Raw genomic sequence first — 18,390 nt, forward strand, 5'->3', positions numbered from 1 at the left:
CTAAACTGTGAGGTTAACAAAATAAAAATAAAAACACATTACGATTAAATTTGAATTTATTAGGAAGCTTTATAACAAACTCGCTTATATGTAATCTTTGGCAGACCACAGTCAAGTCTTATGACCTTGAGTTGTGGTACATTAATGATGATAAACGAGCGCACATCGCATCAACTGTACATTTATAAATATAAAAACACACTGGCTATGTATTAAAATTTGCACCTGGGTCAAAGACTGGACTCTGTCTCTGTCTCTGTTTCGGACACTTGAATCTATTCTCAGACAGTGGAAATGTCTCCGTCCGTCTCCGGTTTCGCTCAGCTTCCTCTGTAGGTGCTGTAGGAGAAGCGGCTCATCAGCAGAGGCAGGTGAAACTTCTGCTCCAGGTCATGGATGCTAAAAACAACCTGAAGACACGACAATTGTTGGAGGTTTCATTTAATTGGAATATATTTGAATTTCGTCACGTGTGTTTTTAGCGACACCTTGTGGTGATTAGTGGTCACATCTATTGATTGAGGCTCAACTTGTCAACACAACAAATTGAAATATAGTAAGTCAGAACTAACGACCTATAACTTTAATTCAGTGATTGATTAATGAATTTATTCTATTCTTCTATAGAATCATTAAAAAGAGAAAACAGCCATAGAATGAGTGAACAGGTCTGATGGTTGGTTAGAAAATAAAACTGGAATGCAAATGAACATCTTTTTATTACTGCTGCATTTATTTTAAGTTGATAAGTATGATTATGATTCTGTTATTAAACACATTTAATTAATACAGTCAGTCACTGTCTGACGCTCACCTCTACATATGGGTAGAAGCAGGTCTGACCCAGACTCTCCCAGTACGAACCAGTCTCAAACCTCAGCTTGTACATTCCAGGGATGAAATCTTTTCTCTCGATGATTTTTGGGCAGCGTCCATCTTCATTTGTTGTGCTATTAAAAACAAATGGGCTTAAAAGCAAACTATACTGTAGTTCTGCCACAAGCAGTGCATCTAATGTGTGGTGTAATGCATGAATGATTAGTAAACGGACAACACGCTGACAGAGCTGTCAAACCCTCATCTAACAGCATCTTCTGCAGGTCGGCGCCTACCCTACAGTCAGCAGGCTCCAGATCATCAGGTTGGAGTCGAGCCGGTGCAGGCTTAGGGCCATCCTGGCCGCCGGGACCCCGTCCCCGGTGTTCAGCACATGTGTGGTCAGAGGGCTGGAGTCTGCCATCATCTGCTGGAGAGGCGTGGAACAAGTCACTTTTAACTGCACTGATCTGCTTCAGTCTCAGCACCAGACTCAGAAAAAATAAATCCTATAATAAAAATAATGAATACTGAATGCCTTTATGCTCTTTACTGCATCTCAGTGACCAGTAATGACAAGATCTTGAAGCACAGATAGTAGAGACACTGTGTCCAGCAGATCAGAGCTCTGGTCATCTGGTCTTCACAGACCTCCCCACATTCGAACCCCTTTGACCTTTTGGTCTTTTTACCCTGTTTGTTTCTAAAAAAACCTCCAAAGCCACAGAAATCTGAGCAGCTGAGCTGTTGTGAGTTTGAGCATGTTCTATTTTCCACTAGGCTTCACAGTTTCAATGCAGCACAGTTGGTTTAAATTGCTGCTTAGTGTCTTGAGCTCTTCTACATATAAAGCCGCATCTCAAACCTTAAAGACAGAGATAATATAAACTGTTCCCTGTGAGGAAAAACTGCTACACAGGCGACATTTACTGAACATTAAACTCGTTACTAGCGTAACGTACCTGTGTGTGCACGCTCCTCTGCTGCTGCGAGTTCAGCTCCCAAACCAAACCAACCAGTTGTATCATCCCTGCACACACCCACTGCCCTGGGACACTTACCCAGCATGCAATGCAAATAGACCTGGTGTCAAAGGTCATCCTGACTCTAATGAATCATTAAATCCAGCAGCTCTCCTTTAGTAAACAGTGTGTGCAACGTCATTTAGTGTGTGACTGTTCATACATGATAAGGTTCAACTGACTTAATTAAAGCATCCACTGATTCTGCTGATTTAATCACAACATCCTTTGTGTAATCAGCATGAATGGAAACCGTTTATTTGTAGTACTGTAACTTTTTTGTATTTTAAATATATGTTTATATTATACTTGTGTATAATTACTGTATTTTACACATTTTTGTTACGCAATATTTGTGTATATATAGTTCATATTTTTAAGGATTTTGTATTTTAACATGGTTTTGAGAAACAAACATTTTTTACTTAAAAGGCCTTGTAAGTTTTGTTTATTGTGTTGGACTCAGTTCTAAAGAGTTCCTGTTGATGGCAGACAGCTCTGTTTGGATGGTCGTATCTCACATGTACGTGGCGTTTTTGTCTCCACAGAGCGGTTTGTCGCTTTGTTGGAAGACAAGCTGTGGCATTTTAATTATTTATCAAATTCCAGAGGAGCTGGTTTCAGCACCCAGCCACTAAAACCCTGACCTTTGACCTCTAACCCCCTTTATAGAGGGACCGCTACAGAGAAGCAGCAGCTGTACAGTAAGACTGAATCATAACACAGACAGTTCTTCGTCTATGCAAAGAAAACTAGAAACACTCGTGTTTTATTAAAAATATTTGTACTACACTCACAGTTTAAGTTACATTCACTGAGAACAAACACAAAAGCACAGAAACTACAGCCAACGAACGTCCAAACGACTCAGCGCCTACAGCTGTACGGCATCTTATTAAAACATGTTAGTGCTTCCTTTAAAAGTCTACAGACAGAAGTATAAAGAGCCACTAGTGTACACAAATATTCATTTGTTTAAACAACAAATATTATACATGAATGCTCTAAACATATTCACAGTCAGTTCCAGCTGGATGAAGATGCTAAAGGTGTGTGTAATAAAACCAGATGTCCAAAACTGACCATGTGTAACAAAAACAGAGACTGAGCCATGATGAGCTGAACCATGAATTCAACCTGAACCAAACCAGGACGAAGCTCAAATCTGTACCTTTGTTTAGATCAGTGCTTTTGGATTTTGATTGAGCTGCTACATTTACTGAGCTGTGACCTAAATTAATTATCAACAGCCTCCGTGGCCGTCGGGTCACGGCGTAAGTTGGGGACGTATCGCCGGCGCCGGTTATTATTCGCTCCAATCCAATTTCCTGAGTAAATTAAAGAGTAATTCACTCAGAGCGTCATAAAACGAGGCTCACGGAGCCGCGGTGCCGATCCGGGCCACAGCTGGTCACGCGTAATGACCTGCGGCCTGATGAAAATGAAGTGTGTGATAAGGAGCCGCCAGCTGCTGCTGCGCTGACTTTATTAATGCACATGACAGCGGAGGCCACGCAGGAGGCCTGTGTTACAGATGCCTCTCAGTTAGTCACAATGACAACACGGTAAGAAAACTGTGGCCCAATATAATAACTAAACATTCATATGAATACTGCAGCCCCTGACTGGTGTGCTTTATAGGAGAATAGGAGAACAGTTCATCGTCTTAACCCATTAATGGCAACACATCTGGTCAAACCACCTTTTTCATGTGTGACATTATTTACTGGACGTCATCGGCAGCCTCACATGAAGGAAACCATCTAAACGAATGCAAACAATTAATGTAACGCTATAAAAGATGATGTCTCTGCAGCCTGAAACAAACAGACGACGGTGGACAGATCCGGGTGTGGAGGGTCGATCCACGGTACCGCGTGCTGCCAGCACCTCCTGAAACAGCTGTCCTCACTTCAAGCGTCTGTTTCTGGAGGAAAACAACCATACATCAGTAGGTTCTGACATCCTCCTCAGTCACTGGGAAGTAATTAAAGAGAAAAGAGCGGAGACGTGTGTTGGTTGTTGCAGGGAAACTTAACGAACCACTTCCCTCAAATCTAATTTCTGAAGCTTGATTGAGTTCAAAGCAGAACAACTGTGGACAATTGTGTTTTGGTGGAATTCATCCAGCATATGGAAACTGTGGGCGTTAAGCTCCTAACGAGCTACAACTTCAGCGTCTCAGAGTTTGTACCTGAGCTGCAGCATCACAGGTCGTCGTCCAGACCAGCCTGATGCTGCTTTATCTGGAAACACAGAGAAGCTTAAATGAACGCTGCAGTTGGGCCTCATTAACATGTCCCCCTCCTCCCCATCATAAAGGCCTGTTTCCTGCTCACACACACGCACACATCATCACGGCACACTCGCTTCCTCCCTGTCAGACGAACAATGCAGCAGATTAAGTGGCGGCCTGTTCCCTGCCTCCGCTCAGATTAATGAGGCAGCGTTGCTCTGTCAGGCAGGTAGGAGGCCTGCAGCCTAATTCTATATCATTACGTCTCCCTGAAAAGAAGCGGAAACGCTGAAAGCGCCGCTCGGCTGATCCTCCTCGCAGAGGTGCAGAATAAAGGACCTGCGAGGCAACGGCAAACACGCCGTCCACCACCGATTATGCAAATGCCTCTGGCACGGCTCATGGGGGGGGGGGGGGGGGGGGGGGGGGGGGGGGGGGGGGGGCGCGCTGTTTGCTATGTGAGTTACTGTAAAGACGGGGGGCGTCGCCGCTATGAGGCTCCATCCTCACTTTGAGCAGTGACAAACAAAAGCAGGCTTCATAGACGTCTATAGGGATGTGTAACAGCGTAACTAAATACAAACAATCAGCAGTCATTGATAGTAAATACAACTAATATTCCACTAGAGGGCAGTATTACACCACTTAACAGAAAAGCTCAAGTTCAGCAGAAATCTGAACTAAAATAATAACAAACGTGACGCTAAATGCAGATAATTTAACTCAGCTAATGTCACGTTTGACACCTTCAAACCTGCTGATAGTTTGAGTTATGGCCTCACTTTACAAAAAGTAATGAGTCGTTGTGAGGGAAGCTCATATTCACCCTGCGGCTGTAGAACTGCTGGTAGGGAAGCGGCTCGTCGTCGCTGGCTTCTCCTGGTTCTGGACTCTCTCGCTCCAAACTGCTGACGGAACCTCGGTGAGGAGATCCTGACACGCTGGGCTCCCTGCTGTGAGGACGCTCTGACACACACACACACACACACACACACACACACACGCACACGCACACAGTCCCCACAGTCACACACACACACACACACACACACACACACACACACACACACACACACACACACAGTCACCACAGTCACCACAGTCACACACACACACACACGCACACAGTCACCACAGTCACACACACACACACACACACACACACACACACACACACACACACACGCACGCACACAGTCACCACAGTCACCACAGTCACAGACACACACAGACACACACACACACACACACACACGCACAGTCACAGACAAACACACAGTCACACACGCACACAGTCACAGACACACACACACACACAGTCACAGACACACACACACACACACACACACACGCAGACAGTCACAGACACACAAACAGACAGTGATACAGATAGACAGATAAACACACACACACACACACACACACACACACACACACACACACACACACACACACACACACAGGTCGTGACCTGTCTCTCACTGAATGTTGATGGATGCATCAAACTGTTTTAACCTCTGACGGATGATTTCCTGTTGTTTCCTGTTTCCGTTTTACTTCCTGCAGCTTTTTGTCTCTGAACCACAAAGATCCAGCTTCATCTACAGAAGCGAGGACGATCAACGCGTCGCTGGATAATTTCCTCATCTATTCTATCCTTGGAAGAGTAAGACGAATAAAACCGACGCACGCGCGCGCGCGCGCAGTTGGTCGTCGTCGAGATAAGCGTTGCTGAAGCGGAGCTCATGAAAGGTTACGAGGCCCGCGTTTATCGCTGTTTACCTCGCTGTCATAATCCACGCTCCACTCGCGGCCGTTTTGTCATTGAACCATTACTCACTGATGCAGCGCGATAGCGGCTCACATCTGATGGAAAACACACGACTGGCTGTGCATCATCAAACACCACCGGTCCCCACAGACCTGGATCAGAGCCGGATCAGACCTGGATCAGAACCGGATCAGAACCGGATCGGAGCGGCGTGGGGCGCGTGTTGTCCTTTTAATTAACGGGGGCGTCTGAGTGAGTGAGTCCATTGAACATGAAGCTTGAAGTCAGCGGTTTAAAAAGGTCACGTGATGCCTTTAACAGGACAGACAACCCAGATCCCGCTAAGTCATTAGCTGCTTCTGATTGGCTGAACACACCTGAGCCAGGTGACCATCAGTGGGCGGAGCCAGGAGTTAACCTGTGTTCTGCTCTCTACCTGAGCCGTCCTTCCTCTGTTTGTCCATCTTGTTCACACAGTCCAACAGGCCGTCGATCTGGACCTTGATCACGGTCAGTTCCCTCTTTATCGCAAGAAGCTCCTCCATCTTCACTGCAGAGACAGACAGAGATGATGAGGGAGGTGAGACCTGGAGAGCAGGAACCATGTGACCACATCCAGCGCCTTCGTAGCAGGAGCCACATTATGAAAAGACATTATTTCACACCACACTTGTTTTATTATATTTTTCTTATTTGACATTGAAAGCCTTGTTACTGAATAAAAAAGAACCCTGCCGCCCGTTAGAATAAAACACTTCCTTGAATGGATGATATCGATAACAACCCCTGGGGACTGTGGTTGTCAACGGCAACAGGACAAAGACACCCTCCATCACAACGCGCACCAGCACCGCTGCTGGTTTCACAAGCAGCTCAGCAAACAACCCTCAAACTCCTTCAGCGCTCAACGCTTTTCGACCTCGGAGCTTCAAAGGCAATCTGATTCTGTTGTGATGGGGCGCAGTAAAAACTATTAAGGCTTGTAATAAACTAGTATAAACAATTCTTATTTGCCATGCACTATTAACTCAGTCTAATTGTGAGTGCTGATAGGCTCAGCTGGGTTATAACGTGCAGGGGAGCCCTGCGGTACAGGAGCTTTTAATGAAGAGACCATCTGGCGCCTCCCTCCACGCGTCTCCTCCTCAGACCCCGGGGCTCTGCCACCGAGAGGAGGCAGGAGAAAACAGGAGCATCTCCCAGAGCTGCAGCTTCCACAGCTGCACACGCCTGGATTACAGAGGCGCAAACACTGACTCGTAGGCCGAGCTTTGGCATTTGGACACGTACTGACCCCCACCATCAGCCGCGAGCTGGCGCCGCAGCCTCCTCCCACCAGGAGCCTGTTAATAGTCAAACGCAGGCGTCATATCGTTGTGTTTCTGTTCGGCCTCAAACCCAGTTACTGTGATTTCTGCTGTGTTTATTTGGTGCTGTGTCAGATAAAACTCTGTGGTTCATCAAGACATGGGAACCATCAAGGAGTAACTCAAAGCAGCCACGTTGCAGACTGGGCTACTGGCTCTACTCAGGTTTCATGCCTTTATTTTGGAAGGTGCGTGTTCTCCACGCGGCCCTGAACGCGTCGTGTGTGAACTCTTACGTTCGGCCTCGCTGCTGCCGGAGGGCGACGTGTGTGTGTGGCTGCTCCTGCTGCTCCCTCTGCTGCGCTTCATCCTCAGAGCTGCTGAAGAGGAGGAGGAGGAGGAGGAGGATGAAGGGCGGGCTCGTTTCACGGGTCTGGGCTCCGCTGGGACCGAGGACGGGACGCGCTGGTAGTCGAACACCCTGCAAAACACGCAGACGAGTCCCATGATGCAGCCGCGCCTGAGGCTCCGAGGAGCGCGCTGCTCATTGGTTTTGTTCTGGAAACAAGTGGAGGGAAGTTTGTGGCATGAACGAGTAGGAAAAACCACAGCGCTGGTTCGATTCAAAGCTTCAGAGGTTCTCAGTAACTAGAGACACAGGGTGATGGATTATTATGGCTAAAGCAGCTTTAATGGTTTGTTTACAGCAGAATCTTTTACTGATTAGATTCAAGGTGCCAGTTGAACCTTTTTAAACCCATCATTCCACTGATGTGACAGTTGTTCTGTAAAGAATCAGCCTTGAATCACTCAATAAATCACTACTGATTGTTGCATTCATCATCTCAGACTTGGCTCTGATTAAAAAAATCATTAGTCAGGTCTGAACTTCGTGCCCACCTCTGCTGTGAAGCTCGCAGAGGGGCATTCTGGGTAACGGAGGTTTAACACAAGCGGTCTGACGCGCCTCTCACGCTGATCAACCTGTCGCCTCCTCCTCTGCAGCTGAAGGTTGAACGTGCCAGTCACACTAATAGAGGAAGAAGTTCAATATGAAAATATACAGCGGCGTGAATGGGACCCAATTACAGTCGACCCGAAGGCCTGAATACTAAAGAGCGGTGCCGGTCGGCGCTGTGTGAGCGGGTCATCCCGTCCTGCAGCAGGTTCCACCTGAGCGCTCTATCAGGATCAGCTTCAGTTTGATATAAGAAGTAAAAGAGGGTCAAAGGTCACCGTGACGCTTTCACTACAGCAACATTTCAACTCAGCTGTGTTTTTATACACTTCCTGCATCTGTGCGACACTTTAATCGGCCTCACGTTCATCCTGGATGTGAAGCTGTTTAAAGCGACTCCTGTGGATCCATGAGCTTCATGCTGCGGCGTCATAGAAGCCTTTAAACCCAGCTCCGACGCCTGAAGGTCGTCCTCTCGGCTTTGTCCACTAACCTGCCAGCCCAGAAAAAAATCCTCCTTAATTCATATAAAAGTAATGAAATGATCTGGAAGGAACTTAATGGGGAATGAAAGCTGTGCTGTTACAGTTGCGGCTGAAAGTCACCTCAAAGTGAGTTTGCAGCTGCTCCCTGTGCGCTACCTGCTGCAGCCGAGCTCCAGCCTCCTGAAGGAGACACTGATTTACTGTGTGAGAGCTGATTACATCTGATCACACAGTCCGCGTCCCGCCGCTCGGCCTCGCCGCCTTTTCTCCCACGCTCCGATGGACTGACTGACAGCTCCAATTTGACGGCGCCAGATAGAGCAGGCGATGGAGGCGGGGCTTCTGCCGGTCCATCCCAGCAGCTCGACCCGATCCGGATTCCAGTAACGGGCTCACCACGCGCAGTCGGACCGCGCTCCTGGGGGTTCTGTGGCTGGATGGGCCGTGCGCTGTTCTGCCTCCTGCAGCCGTGGAGGATTAGCATGGGATCAGCAGGTGGCGTCTCACAAACACAAGTCAGACCCTCACATGAGGGTGAATGAGGCTGAGCGCAGGTCGCGGGGGCTACTGTACCTCGCTAAGCTGATAATCCGCAGCCCAGCAGATAAACACCTATAAATATTTACGGTGCCGACAGAGCGGGCTTCACGCACGCTGTAATAACGCTCACAGACCGCAGCCGTGTGATTTTCCAGGAACGTGAAATGAATCAAATGCTGCTGATGGTTCCTGGAAGCCTTTCAGAGCAGGCAGCGAGCGTGAAACGCAGCGTTCTGCCGTTTGGACCGGCGGGGCTCAGCGGATCAGGAGGGTTCCGAGTCCATCCAGCGCAGCAGCTGTTCAGGCAGTTCAGCAGGAACCTGCCCGACCTGCAGCTCTGGCCCATAATCACAACCCATGCTGTCAGATATGGAATCGCTCCTCTTACGTCATGAAGCTCCAGATGTCAGCGCGTCTCAGCTCTGCAGCTGCAGCAGGAGGCTCCATCATCCAGATGTTACTGTTTACTACTGAACCACGGCTTTCATTCACTCAGACTATAATTACTCGCTGTGTTCAAACAGGCTGCGCCGCGCCGAGGGCCTGTGTATCCGTCAGAGTCCGTCGCCATGGTGACGTCCCCTCAGCACCGGACAGGACGACGTGTGACTGCAGGACCGGGTTTCTCTCGGCGTGTGCTCTGCTCATGGGCGGCTTCCACAAACACAGACAAAGTGGAGGGTTTCCCTCCGCTGTCTGGAATGTGCCGAGTCTGAGTCATTTAGGGAGAAAACCGTAGATGCTCTGCGTTGGTGTTGCACAGCATCCGACGATCCGAGCGTCTCCATAAAACAAACAGGAGCTCAGTGCAGCGTGTTGTGAACCACACGAAACCCAGACTTTCCCATTTTCTGCATGAGAGACACTTTAATGAAGTTAATTAAAAGTGTTTAGTTAGTTCCACGCCCACACGCGCGTTAATGTGTTCGCTGCAGGCAGAGTCAAAGCTTCAGGATCTGATTCCAGTTTGACCACAACTCAATCAAAGGCAACAGTTTGAAACGTAAACCACCAACTAAAACCGCTCAAGCTACGTCCATTTAGTGCTGTTTCTTCAGATTTGGTTTTCATCATTTCATATTTCATGCTCGTTGTTTTTTTCATCTCTTGTTTATATCTTTGTATCTTGACGCTTTCTTGGTTATAATCTCTCTCTTTCCAATCTGTGTCTCTCACGGTTTCCTCTGTATCAATAAACGCCAGTGATTCTAATCTCCCGCTGAACGGACAGTGTTTTGTTGCAGCATGTGAATCTGTTCTCCTCGGCTTTTATCGCTGCAGAATAATCTACACAGAGGAGAGACGGAGGAGGAGGGGAAGCAAACAGCTGCGCTCATCCTCACACAGCGGCTCCTCAACCGGCTGAAAGCTGAACACAACAAGGTCAAACTGGAATCCACTCACGGTTTCATGGCTTCCTGGAACTGTAACCAGCCCTGAGAGGCCGAGCGTCCCCAACTTCAGAGTGTGGCAGAGTTGAGACCGCTCATGTTCTCAGAAGGCGACCAATTTCCTCCCTTCAGCTGAAAACGTTCAGCCTGACTCACTCAGAAAACGCATTTAGAAGCTGCTGAAGCGCTGAAGAGAGGCTGAACAGAGCAGCTGAGTCGTCAGAGGAACCAGGGCCCGTTTCCAGCAGTTTATTTGGATATTGGTTGTCAGTGTGTTGACGCTGTCGTCCAACGTTAGAACAACAGGTGGACGGGATCACATCCACCCAGCAGGTGGTCCCTGACATCCCCGCTCTGGTAGGAACATTCACACCCCGCTCCAGACATTAACATCAGCTCTCTGTACCTGTTGTAGTCGTCAGCGTTCCGGCCGTACTCCACCTCATAGTCCGATCTGAGGAGAGGAAGAGAGGTGGAGGTTAGAATTCCAGGGTGTCTGCATGGGTCACAACCCAACTCCAGCCAATGCAATCAAATCAAACCAAGGTGCATGAAGTCTTATCAGTCCATTAGAACCCATTGATGCAGATGAACTGCGTTAAGCTTCGTCCTTCACTACAACCGTCTGAGCTCCCTGAATGCAGACATGAGGGATGGAGCCACAAACAGACACCGACAGAGGTGTTCTAGTTCTGAACTCCTGTGGGTCTGATGTTTATTGTGCTTCATCGGGCCTGATGCGATTAATCAGCTTAACAACGGTGTGGATCAGACCGGCCCGGCTTTGGCTCCGCGGCTTTTCCTTCCTGCACGATGGCCTCACTCCTCTGACCCTGCATCTCCTCCTGCTGCCAGTTTATCTGTGTAATTATCTTTAATATCGCTGCCATTATGAGCTGGGTACGAGCAGCTACTCAGGCCTTCAGAGCGCTGGTTCTGTCCGGGCCAGAACCCGTCAAAGGATGCTGCTCATCGCTGCTGGAGGCTGCTTCCACTCACTGAAGAAACACTCAAACCCATTTTAATTCAGAGAGTGAAAGTAATAATAATAATAATGGGTTGTATGTGCTCATATCTGCTGCACAGGCTGGTGGGAAACGATGGCTTTTCCTTTTTCAGATGCCACCTTGATCCTTGTGTTTATGATCAAATCTCTAAAATTTAATCTCTCTGACAGAAAAAAAACAGGCCCGAGTACATAAACTGTGTAATAACAAACATGGCCGCCTGGATTAAAGGTTCCACAGCCGAGACCATGAAGTATTTTTAGCCTCCGGCGTGTTCACGGCTGAAGCTGCATCGTTGTGTATTTGCTAAGGTCCTTTTTAACCCCACGGACGCGTCACAGCTGGACCTGGTCCCTGATTGAAGCCCAGCCCATCGTCTGCAGCACTGAAATAGAAAGCGCCTCATCAGCACGTTTGCTCTTTTACTCTGCTTTCAAGGTATTTGGGCCCTTTCAGGGACGTTTCATCACCTCTGCCACGCAGGTTAAGCTGCTGTCAGTCTGTCAGCAGGATTTCACAGCAACCTGACAGTCTTCACGGAGCCGCAGGACGGATGAGCCCCAGGTCACGAGGAGCTAATTACATTCAGAGATCCAGGTTCCTGAGCGGACGTGTGCAGGGTCCGGGCCCCAAGTCAAGTCACATCAAAAGTGACAGAAAGTATGAGTTTGAGAATAAAAGGAGGAGGAGGCTCCTGTTCTATGAGGCCAATATGATTAAATAGTCATAGAGGACACCTCAACTAGTACACACCTCACATGAAGCACCAAGATTTGGTATTTATGAAAAAATACTAACATTGAAGCAGTTTATTGTTTGATTACTGGTCCAACAGCAAAAAGGCGTCTGCTCCAGGTCTCAACCCGCTTTTTCTGACATCACCTTCTACTCATCATTAAGTGAAATCAGCATCTATGTCCTTACACATCCAGCAATAAGAGAATTATTACATTTTTAAGGTGAATGTAAGAACTGCTGGTTTTTAAATCAGACTAAATGTGCAGGAAACAGCTGCATCACATTAAACTGTATGAATGTAAATTACATAGAGAGAGGTAATAAGGCTGCATTCGCTTTGTGCCGCATTCATTCAGACCCTGCTATTAGAGACCTGTGGCCGTTCTCCTGATGGAAATAATTACACAGCCAAGAACAGCAGCAAACGCTGTGGACCAACATGCAGCGTTAGTGGATCAATGATCTGTTGTGGGACCTTTAAATGAGTCTAGTGTGTTTTAATACCGCGAGTCGCCTCCGGAGCAGGAACGTGGAGGTGAGAGGAAAAAGGTTTGGCAACGAGAAGAATCACTCCGAGACATTTGCATTTATATAACAGCAGCTTATCGCTGCAGCACCAACAAGCGCTCAGCGGCGCAACAATGAACCGTGATCCCAGCTGAGCGTCTGCTCACGCGCTGCACCTCCTCATTGTGATGTCCCTCTCCTCAGCAGCCGGTCGGGGGGGGGGGGGGGGGGGGGTTAAGGCCGAGTCAGGAGGCAGCGAGGGGCACGAGGCGCTGGGAGGAGGAGGCAAACATGGAGGTCTGCGCATGGAACTTACTTAATGGGTTCAATCTGAATGTTAGAAAGGTGTGGAGGAAAAAGAAGTCATTTTTCATTATAGAGATGTTGATGAGCATAAATGAGACTTCAAATGTCCACGACTAAGACTTCAAAATAAATGTCAAAATAATAATAATCAATCAACCTTTTGTGTACTCATAGTATTTTCAGCTGAATAACAGTTTGAATGCAGTACTTTTACTTGACGCTACATTCACACTGTGGTGTAAAATGTGTTCATGTTTCTAATGAATATTTGAAGTGAATCTAAAACAAGGACGTGATGCGTAAATGAACTGGAGTCTTGGGTGAAGCTGTTGCACTTTGCTCCAAATATGAGTGAAACAGCAACAGTGTGGTCAGACTCTATTATCTTAATTATATTTAAATGGCACGTTGGCTCTGCCTGTAAACACGTTCAGTCATTTGGGAGTTGATGAGGTGAAGCAGCCTCCACCATCACAGCTCCATCACACGGCGGCGTTAAATTAAAATAAAGAGGCCGATTCATTCTCTGCGTATTGTGTGTGTGTGTGTGTGTGTGTGTGTGTGTGTGTGTGTGTGTGTGTGTGTGTGTGTGTGTGTGTGTGTGTGTGTGTGTGTTTTGCATGTGTGTGTGTGTTTTGCATGTGTGTGTGTGTGTGCGTATGTATGTGTGGTGTTTCACCGTTCTTGTTTTCCTGTTTCTTGTGCTGCGTCTTTATCGAGCTGTTATTTTTCTCCTCAAAGGAAATGCTGATTCATCTCTTTAAACGCTCTTCTCTGCAGGGCGACGGGGGACAAGAAGACATAATTACAGTGTTCTGCACAGTGCTAACTCTCTCTCTCTCTCTCCCTCTCTCTCCCTCTCTCTCGCCCTTAGTCTGTCCTTTGATTTTTGTGCCTCCTCACTCAGTTTCTTCACAACAAACCCACCGATCAGTGGGAGAACTGTGTGAACTGACGCCTGCTGGGACCTTGGACCTGGGGCCTGGGAGGCCCCCCCATTGCCGTCAGTTAATTAAACACAGGTTCACATGGGTTTAGTGGGAAGCGACCCGCAGGCATCCCAGCATGCTGTGCGTCCCCGAGCAGCGGGTGACGTTCGTCCCCGAGACAAAAGACGGGACAAATGAGACGAACAAAAGATGAACCGGTTGCTAGAGAATCAGTACAAGAAGCCCATATTCACCCAACAGGAGCATTAATCTAAATATGTGGCTGAAGGTCATCAAGCATTTCACACAACAAGTCATCACATGGCAGCAATTCAACTCACTTGTCATTACAATAAAATCCTTCCACCGTTTTCACCCAGTTCCACGCTGGTATCAGGTGTGTGGCTTAGTAAAAACACAGAAATAACATGCACGTGTTAAACTGCTGTCCACTGTGATGTGACCTGAGTCTGTGGAAGGTGGTTTCTCCTCCTCCACAGATTTCCTCCAGGGCCACAGTGAAGCCCAGAGCCGCTGCTTGAAAGGCACACATGAAACGTCTGGAGGCACTGGAGGCTCAGAGGGCTTCACCCTGAGAGGAGGCGGCTGGTTCCGAGGCCCAACTGAGCAGGCGAAAAAAGCTGAAGGCCAAAGATGCCACTGGTTCATGTGAATGTGCGACAGCAGCAGGTATTAAAAATGGATGAAAACTCTCTCCACACATGTAGGGAAACAAAAATAGCAGCAGCGTCTTCCTCAGGCACCAAACTAATGGAGCGGTTCCTGCTCAGTGGGTCCAGCGTATCACAAGCAGCTCTCCTCCGGCGCCGAGGAAACTTTCAGAGGCCATCGACAGCCGACTTTGGGGAAAGTTGGAACAACGTGCTCTGTCATTGATTAATGACGCGAGCTCGCGAGCGCCTGTATGTTTTTATCTCAGGCTAGTTCTCAGCTGCTCAGAACAGGTTTGCTGTCGTTAGTTTTGATTAGGAGAGCGAGAAGGAGGCCGAGTCCATCTGGAGACACAAGCTGCTGCTCCGACGGGACCCGCTGCAGAAAACACGCAAACCAGCAGCGAGAGGAGTTCAGCTCCAGGTTCATTTACCTCAATGGACAAACTCAAGCAGCAGAAACCCAATGGTGCATTCAGGTCCAGTACAGAGCGTAGGACATCTGCCCTTTGAAACACTGAGACTTTTAATTGAGAGACGCACAAACCATGAAACCAGTCACAGCCAGAGACAAACGTCATGTTGTGTAGCTCACACTGCAGCCAAGCATTCCCACATCACAGGATCAGACTGTCACTAATGACAGACTCACAGGATTGATTCTAAAATCCACAAGCAGCCGACTCTGACCTCCGTTGTCTAGGAATGAAAGCCTATTAACGCTGCTTCTCGAGCAGAGAGTGAACTGGTCCCACTGGTTCTCTCCAGAGATCCTGTCCGTCCCATCGGACCTGCCTTCAGCTCCCAGCTCCGGCCCGGCTTCAAAGCATTGCCTCTAGTTTCCATGTAAACAGTGAGGTTAAAGCTGGGACTGCACACAAACAGCAGCGGCGACGAGAACGGAACTGCTGCTCCAGCGACATTAAGTCTAAACGAGCAGCAAATGAGTTTCAACGGAGCCTGTGAAGTACAATGGGCCGCGCTGTAATTGCACCGCAGCCATTACGGCTCCTGTTTGTGCTGCGGCACAAAGAGCAAACAGCTCAACAAAGCCGAGCACCTGCGCTGCCAGGTGAACGCTGGCCCCGCCCCCTCCTCCGCCCACTCACCTGTCTGAGATGCTGCTTCCTCTCTTGGCGCTCGGGGTCCGGCCGTTCATCCCGTCTGAAAAGGAAACAGTGACGTGGGGTTAGAGGTCGACACACACAGGACCAACAGGGTCCGGCCTGGTTGCCACGGTTACGCACATGCAACACGTCTTAACGAGCATCCAGAGACGCTAAATGGCCTCCAAATGACCAGGGCGATCTGAGGCAACTCTGCACTGTTTGTTTTTCCTTGGAGGAGAAACAGTTGATGATGAGAGTCAAAGGAGCTGAAGATGGAGGTCATGGAGGTCATGGAGGTCATGAAGGAGGAGCAACAATGCTCTGACCCTCAGTTACGTGTTCATAACTAATTGAGCCTAATAATAAATGTGTTTCACCCCCCTCCACCTCCTCCCTACCTCCTATCGTCCACATCCCACCGTCCCCCTCCTCCACCCATCGCTCCCCTCCTCCTCCCATCGCCCCCCCCCCCCCCCCCCCCCCCCCCCCCTCCCATCGCCCCCCTCCTCCCACCTGCAGTAGGCTGGTTTATCGCCTGCAGCTTGTGGGACATCAGTCTTTCAGTGTGAGGTTTATGAGAGCCGTCACTCAGCATCTGTTAACCGCTGGCCGCCTTTTAATCGATCGATCCGGGCCGGGACGCCCTGAACGGCTGACTGTGAATCTTCCACTGAGTGATTACAGCTATTCGCCTGCTTATTGCTTTGCATTGTTTGGACGACGTATCAGCTTCACAGAGAGGTGGGGATAAAAGCAGAAGACGGAGAAGGGGAGAGCGATGACAGGACAATTCACACACTTGTACTTATTGGGTTTCAGGGACAGGAGATTTGGTGTTTGGCAGGAAAACCAGAGCAGCGCGGCCGCTGGGAACTGTGAAGATGAGCTGTCTGAACGCACAGGAGTTTCAAACGCTCACAGACGTTAAGGTCATGTGGCCCAAATGAAGCCTCTTTGTAAAGATTCTGACTCAGAAAGTTAAAAGAGCAGGAATATGAAGCCCAGAGGCGTCGTCCCAGGCCTTCGTTCAGTCAGGCAGGAGCTACATCCAGGTCAAATGGACCATATGTCAACACAAAGTTTAGATGACGACTACATGTGGTCCCAACGCTGAGCTCAGGAACAAACTGTGCCTCTCTGACTTCAGTCTCTGGTGACGTTTAATGAGCTGCAGGGAACGCTGCTCCACCTGCGCCGCTGATGCTCAGAGCTCCCATGCTTCACATCAGTCTGGGGGCCGAGCGTCCGCCCTCAGGCTGCAACGTTCAAACTCAGTCAGGAAAAACTTCAGGTTCACGTTCAACTCGCATCTGTTCTCAGCAGTGAAACAACATTCCCAGAGTCGCGTCCTCTTTTGCTCCACAGCTGCTTCACCTCTGTGACCATGTGAGCGCTGACATTTCAGAGCGTTCATGGCTGATTAAACCGAAACCTTGAACTTGACCCGGATGGCGCTGATAGCGGTCCCTGATCAGCCTGCTCTGTGCGATGAAGCTGAGCATCATGGGAGACGTTAAAAACACTCCAGCACAGAATGTGATTATTATTTTGGACTTGAAGACGCTTCACATGGAGCAGACTCACAATAAACTGACAGCTCAGTGTTTCCTTGTGCATCTGCACCACAGTTAATATCATTTACTACCGTAACAAACCCAACCTGCAGATCTGTGGTCCGGTACCGGTCTGAGCCATGCCCTGTGGTGACCTCATGCTCCCCTGGTTCTGGGTTCAAACTGAGGACTCTGGACCTGGGTCAGCTCTGATTACAGTAGTCCTGATCCAGCTTCAGTTTTCACTCTCAGAAACTTCAATGTGATCCACCACAAACACAGAAACTCACACGTCTGCACTTCTCAGCTCATCAGCTTCATGCAACACTTCACTTCAGTAAAGTCCCAGAGAAGAAGCCTCACGCCCACCAACACCCGCCTCACACACACATGACTGTACTCACGTCTGTCCAGGTGACAGTCACTTCTGAAATGAGTCATGGCTGCAGGAGGAGGAGACGAGGATCCGCCCGGAGCCTCAGCGAGTCAGAGCGCGAGTCCCTGCTCACTAAGCTGAGGCTGAGTGTGGCAGCGGCTCGTACCATCTGACACTGTCTGCGGGGGGAGAGGACGGGCAGTAGACTCACTAGAATCAAACAGAAGCAATGCAGTAGACGCTCCACATTCAGCTTAACACAGAGCCGGTGTCTGAGCTCTGTCCTGCTTCGCCCCCTGCTGGATCTGCTGGATCTGCTGGATCACAGCTGAGTGTAGTCAGACGAGTTCTGCAGCAGCTGCAACCTCAGTGCATGATTACAATCAAGTCATCTGTTACTTTACATATTCAAAAAATAATTATTGTAATATAGAGAATAATAGAGAGAACCTTTCATCCGTTTTTAAAACTTGCTGCCGTCGCACGTTTTAATAAAGAATAATAATAGTTCAGTGAGTGGTTCCCACCAGATTTTTAGGTTTATTTGTAGAATTTCACTTCTTGTGACAAACCCATGATGTGACAGTGGCAGCTCGGCCGCCCAGCTGACACCCAGCTCTGCTTTAATTACCAAATCCATTAAGTGATTTCATTTTAATTAAAGCTGT

General features: G+C 48.5%; 2 protein-coding genes across 3 annotated transcripts; both read right to left on the reverse strand.

Annotated features, from left to right (window-relative positions):
• Positions 1-38: 38 nt before the first annotated feature.
• urahb (urate (5-hydroxyiso-) hydrolase b) lies at positions 39-2,055 on the reverse strand. Of its 2 annotated transcripts, none has more exons than XM_029154127.3 (4): positions 1,779-2,055; positions 1,113-1,243; positions 815-950; positions 39-410 (listed from the first exon to the last, which is right to left on the reverse strand). In XM_029154127.3, the coding sequence occupies exons 1-4, from the start codon at positions 1,914-1,916 to the stop codon at positions 321-323; spliced, it is 495 nt and encodes a 164-aa protein (XP_029009960.1). In that variant the 5' UTR covers positions 1,917-2,055; the 3' UTR covers positions 39-320. The 2 variants fall into 2 exon arrangements, with proteins under 2 accessions (XP_029009960.1, XP_029009959.1); XM_029154126.3 differs by having other exon boundaries at positions 1,113-1,246; positions 1,779-2,048.
• A 513-nt stretch (positions 2,056-2,568) lies between these two features.
• LOC114857545 (RNA-binding Raly-like protein) lies at positions 2,569-17,935 on the reverse strand. The gene is made up of 8 exons (XM_029154125.3): positions 17,751-17,935; positions 15,794-15,848; positions 10,933-10,980; positions 7,449-7,633; positions 6,282-6,395; positions 4,901-5,040; positions 4,033-4,084; positions 2,569-3,765 (listed from the first exon to the last, which is right to left on the reverse strand). The coding sequence occupies exons 1-7, from the start codon at positions 17,785-17,787 to the stop codon at positions 4,046-4,048; spliced, it is 618 nt and encodes a 205-aa protein (XP_029009958.1). The 5' UTR covers positions 17,788-17,935; the 3' UTR covers positions 2,569-3,765; positions 4,033-4,045.
• Between the last annotated feature and the right edge of the window lie 455 nt (positions 17,936-18,390).

The sequence above is a fragment of the Betta splendens genome, chromosome 6 (assembly GCF_900634795.4).
Source record: "Betta splendens chromosome 6, fBetSpl5.4, whole genome shotgun sequence".
Taxonomy (NCBI): Eukaryota; Metazoa; Chordata; class Actinopteri; order Anabantiformes; family Osphronemidae; genus Betta; species Betta splendens.

What these genes read in the sequence shown, in the direction of transcription:
- LOC114857545 (XM_029154125.3), bottom strand. Translation starts at nt 17,787, where the DNA reads ATGACTCATTTCAGAAGTGACTGTCACCTGGACAGAC. An exon ending in CGGCAGCAGCGAGGCCGAAC is followed by an intron (nt 6,396 to 7,448) that starts GTAAGAGTTCAC and finishes CTGTCTCTGCAG; the next exon opens with TGAAGATGGAGGAGCTTCTT. An exon ending in AGCAGTTCTACAGCCGCAGG is followed by an intron (nt 4,085 to 4,900) that starts GTGAATATGAGC and finishes CTGTGTTTCCAG; the next exon opens with ATAAAGCAGCATCAGGCTGG.
- urahb (XM_029154126.3), bottom strand. Translation starts at nt 1,916, where the DNA reads ATGACCTTTGACACCAGGTCTATTTGCATTGCATGCTGGGTAAGTGTC. An exon ending in AGAGGAGCGTGCACACACAG is followed by an intron (nt 1,247 to 1,778) that starts GTACGTTACGCT and finishes ACGCCTCTCCAG; the next exon opens with CAGATGATGGCAGACTCCAG. An exon ending in TGGAGCCTGCTGACTGTAGG is followed by an intron (nt 951 to 1,112) that starts GTAGGCGCCGAC and finishes TGTTTTTAATAG; the next exon opens with CACAACAAATGAAGATGGAC.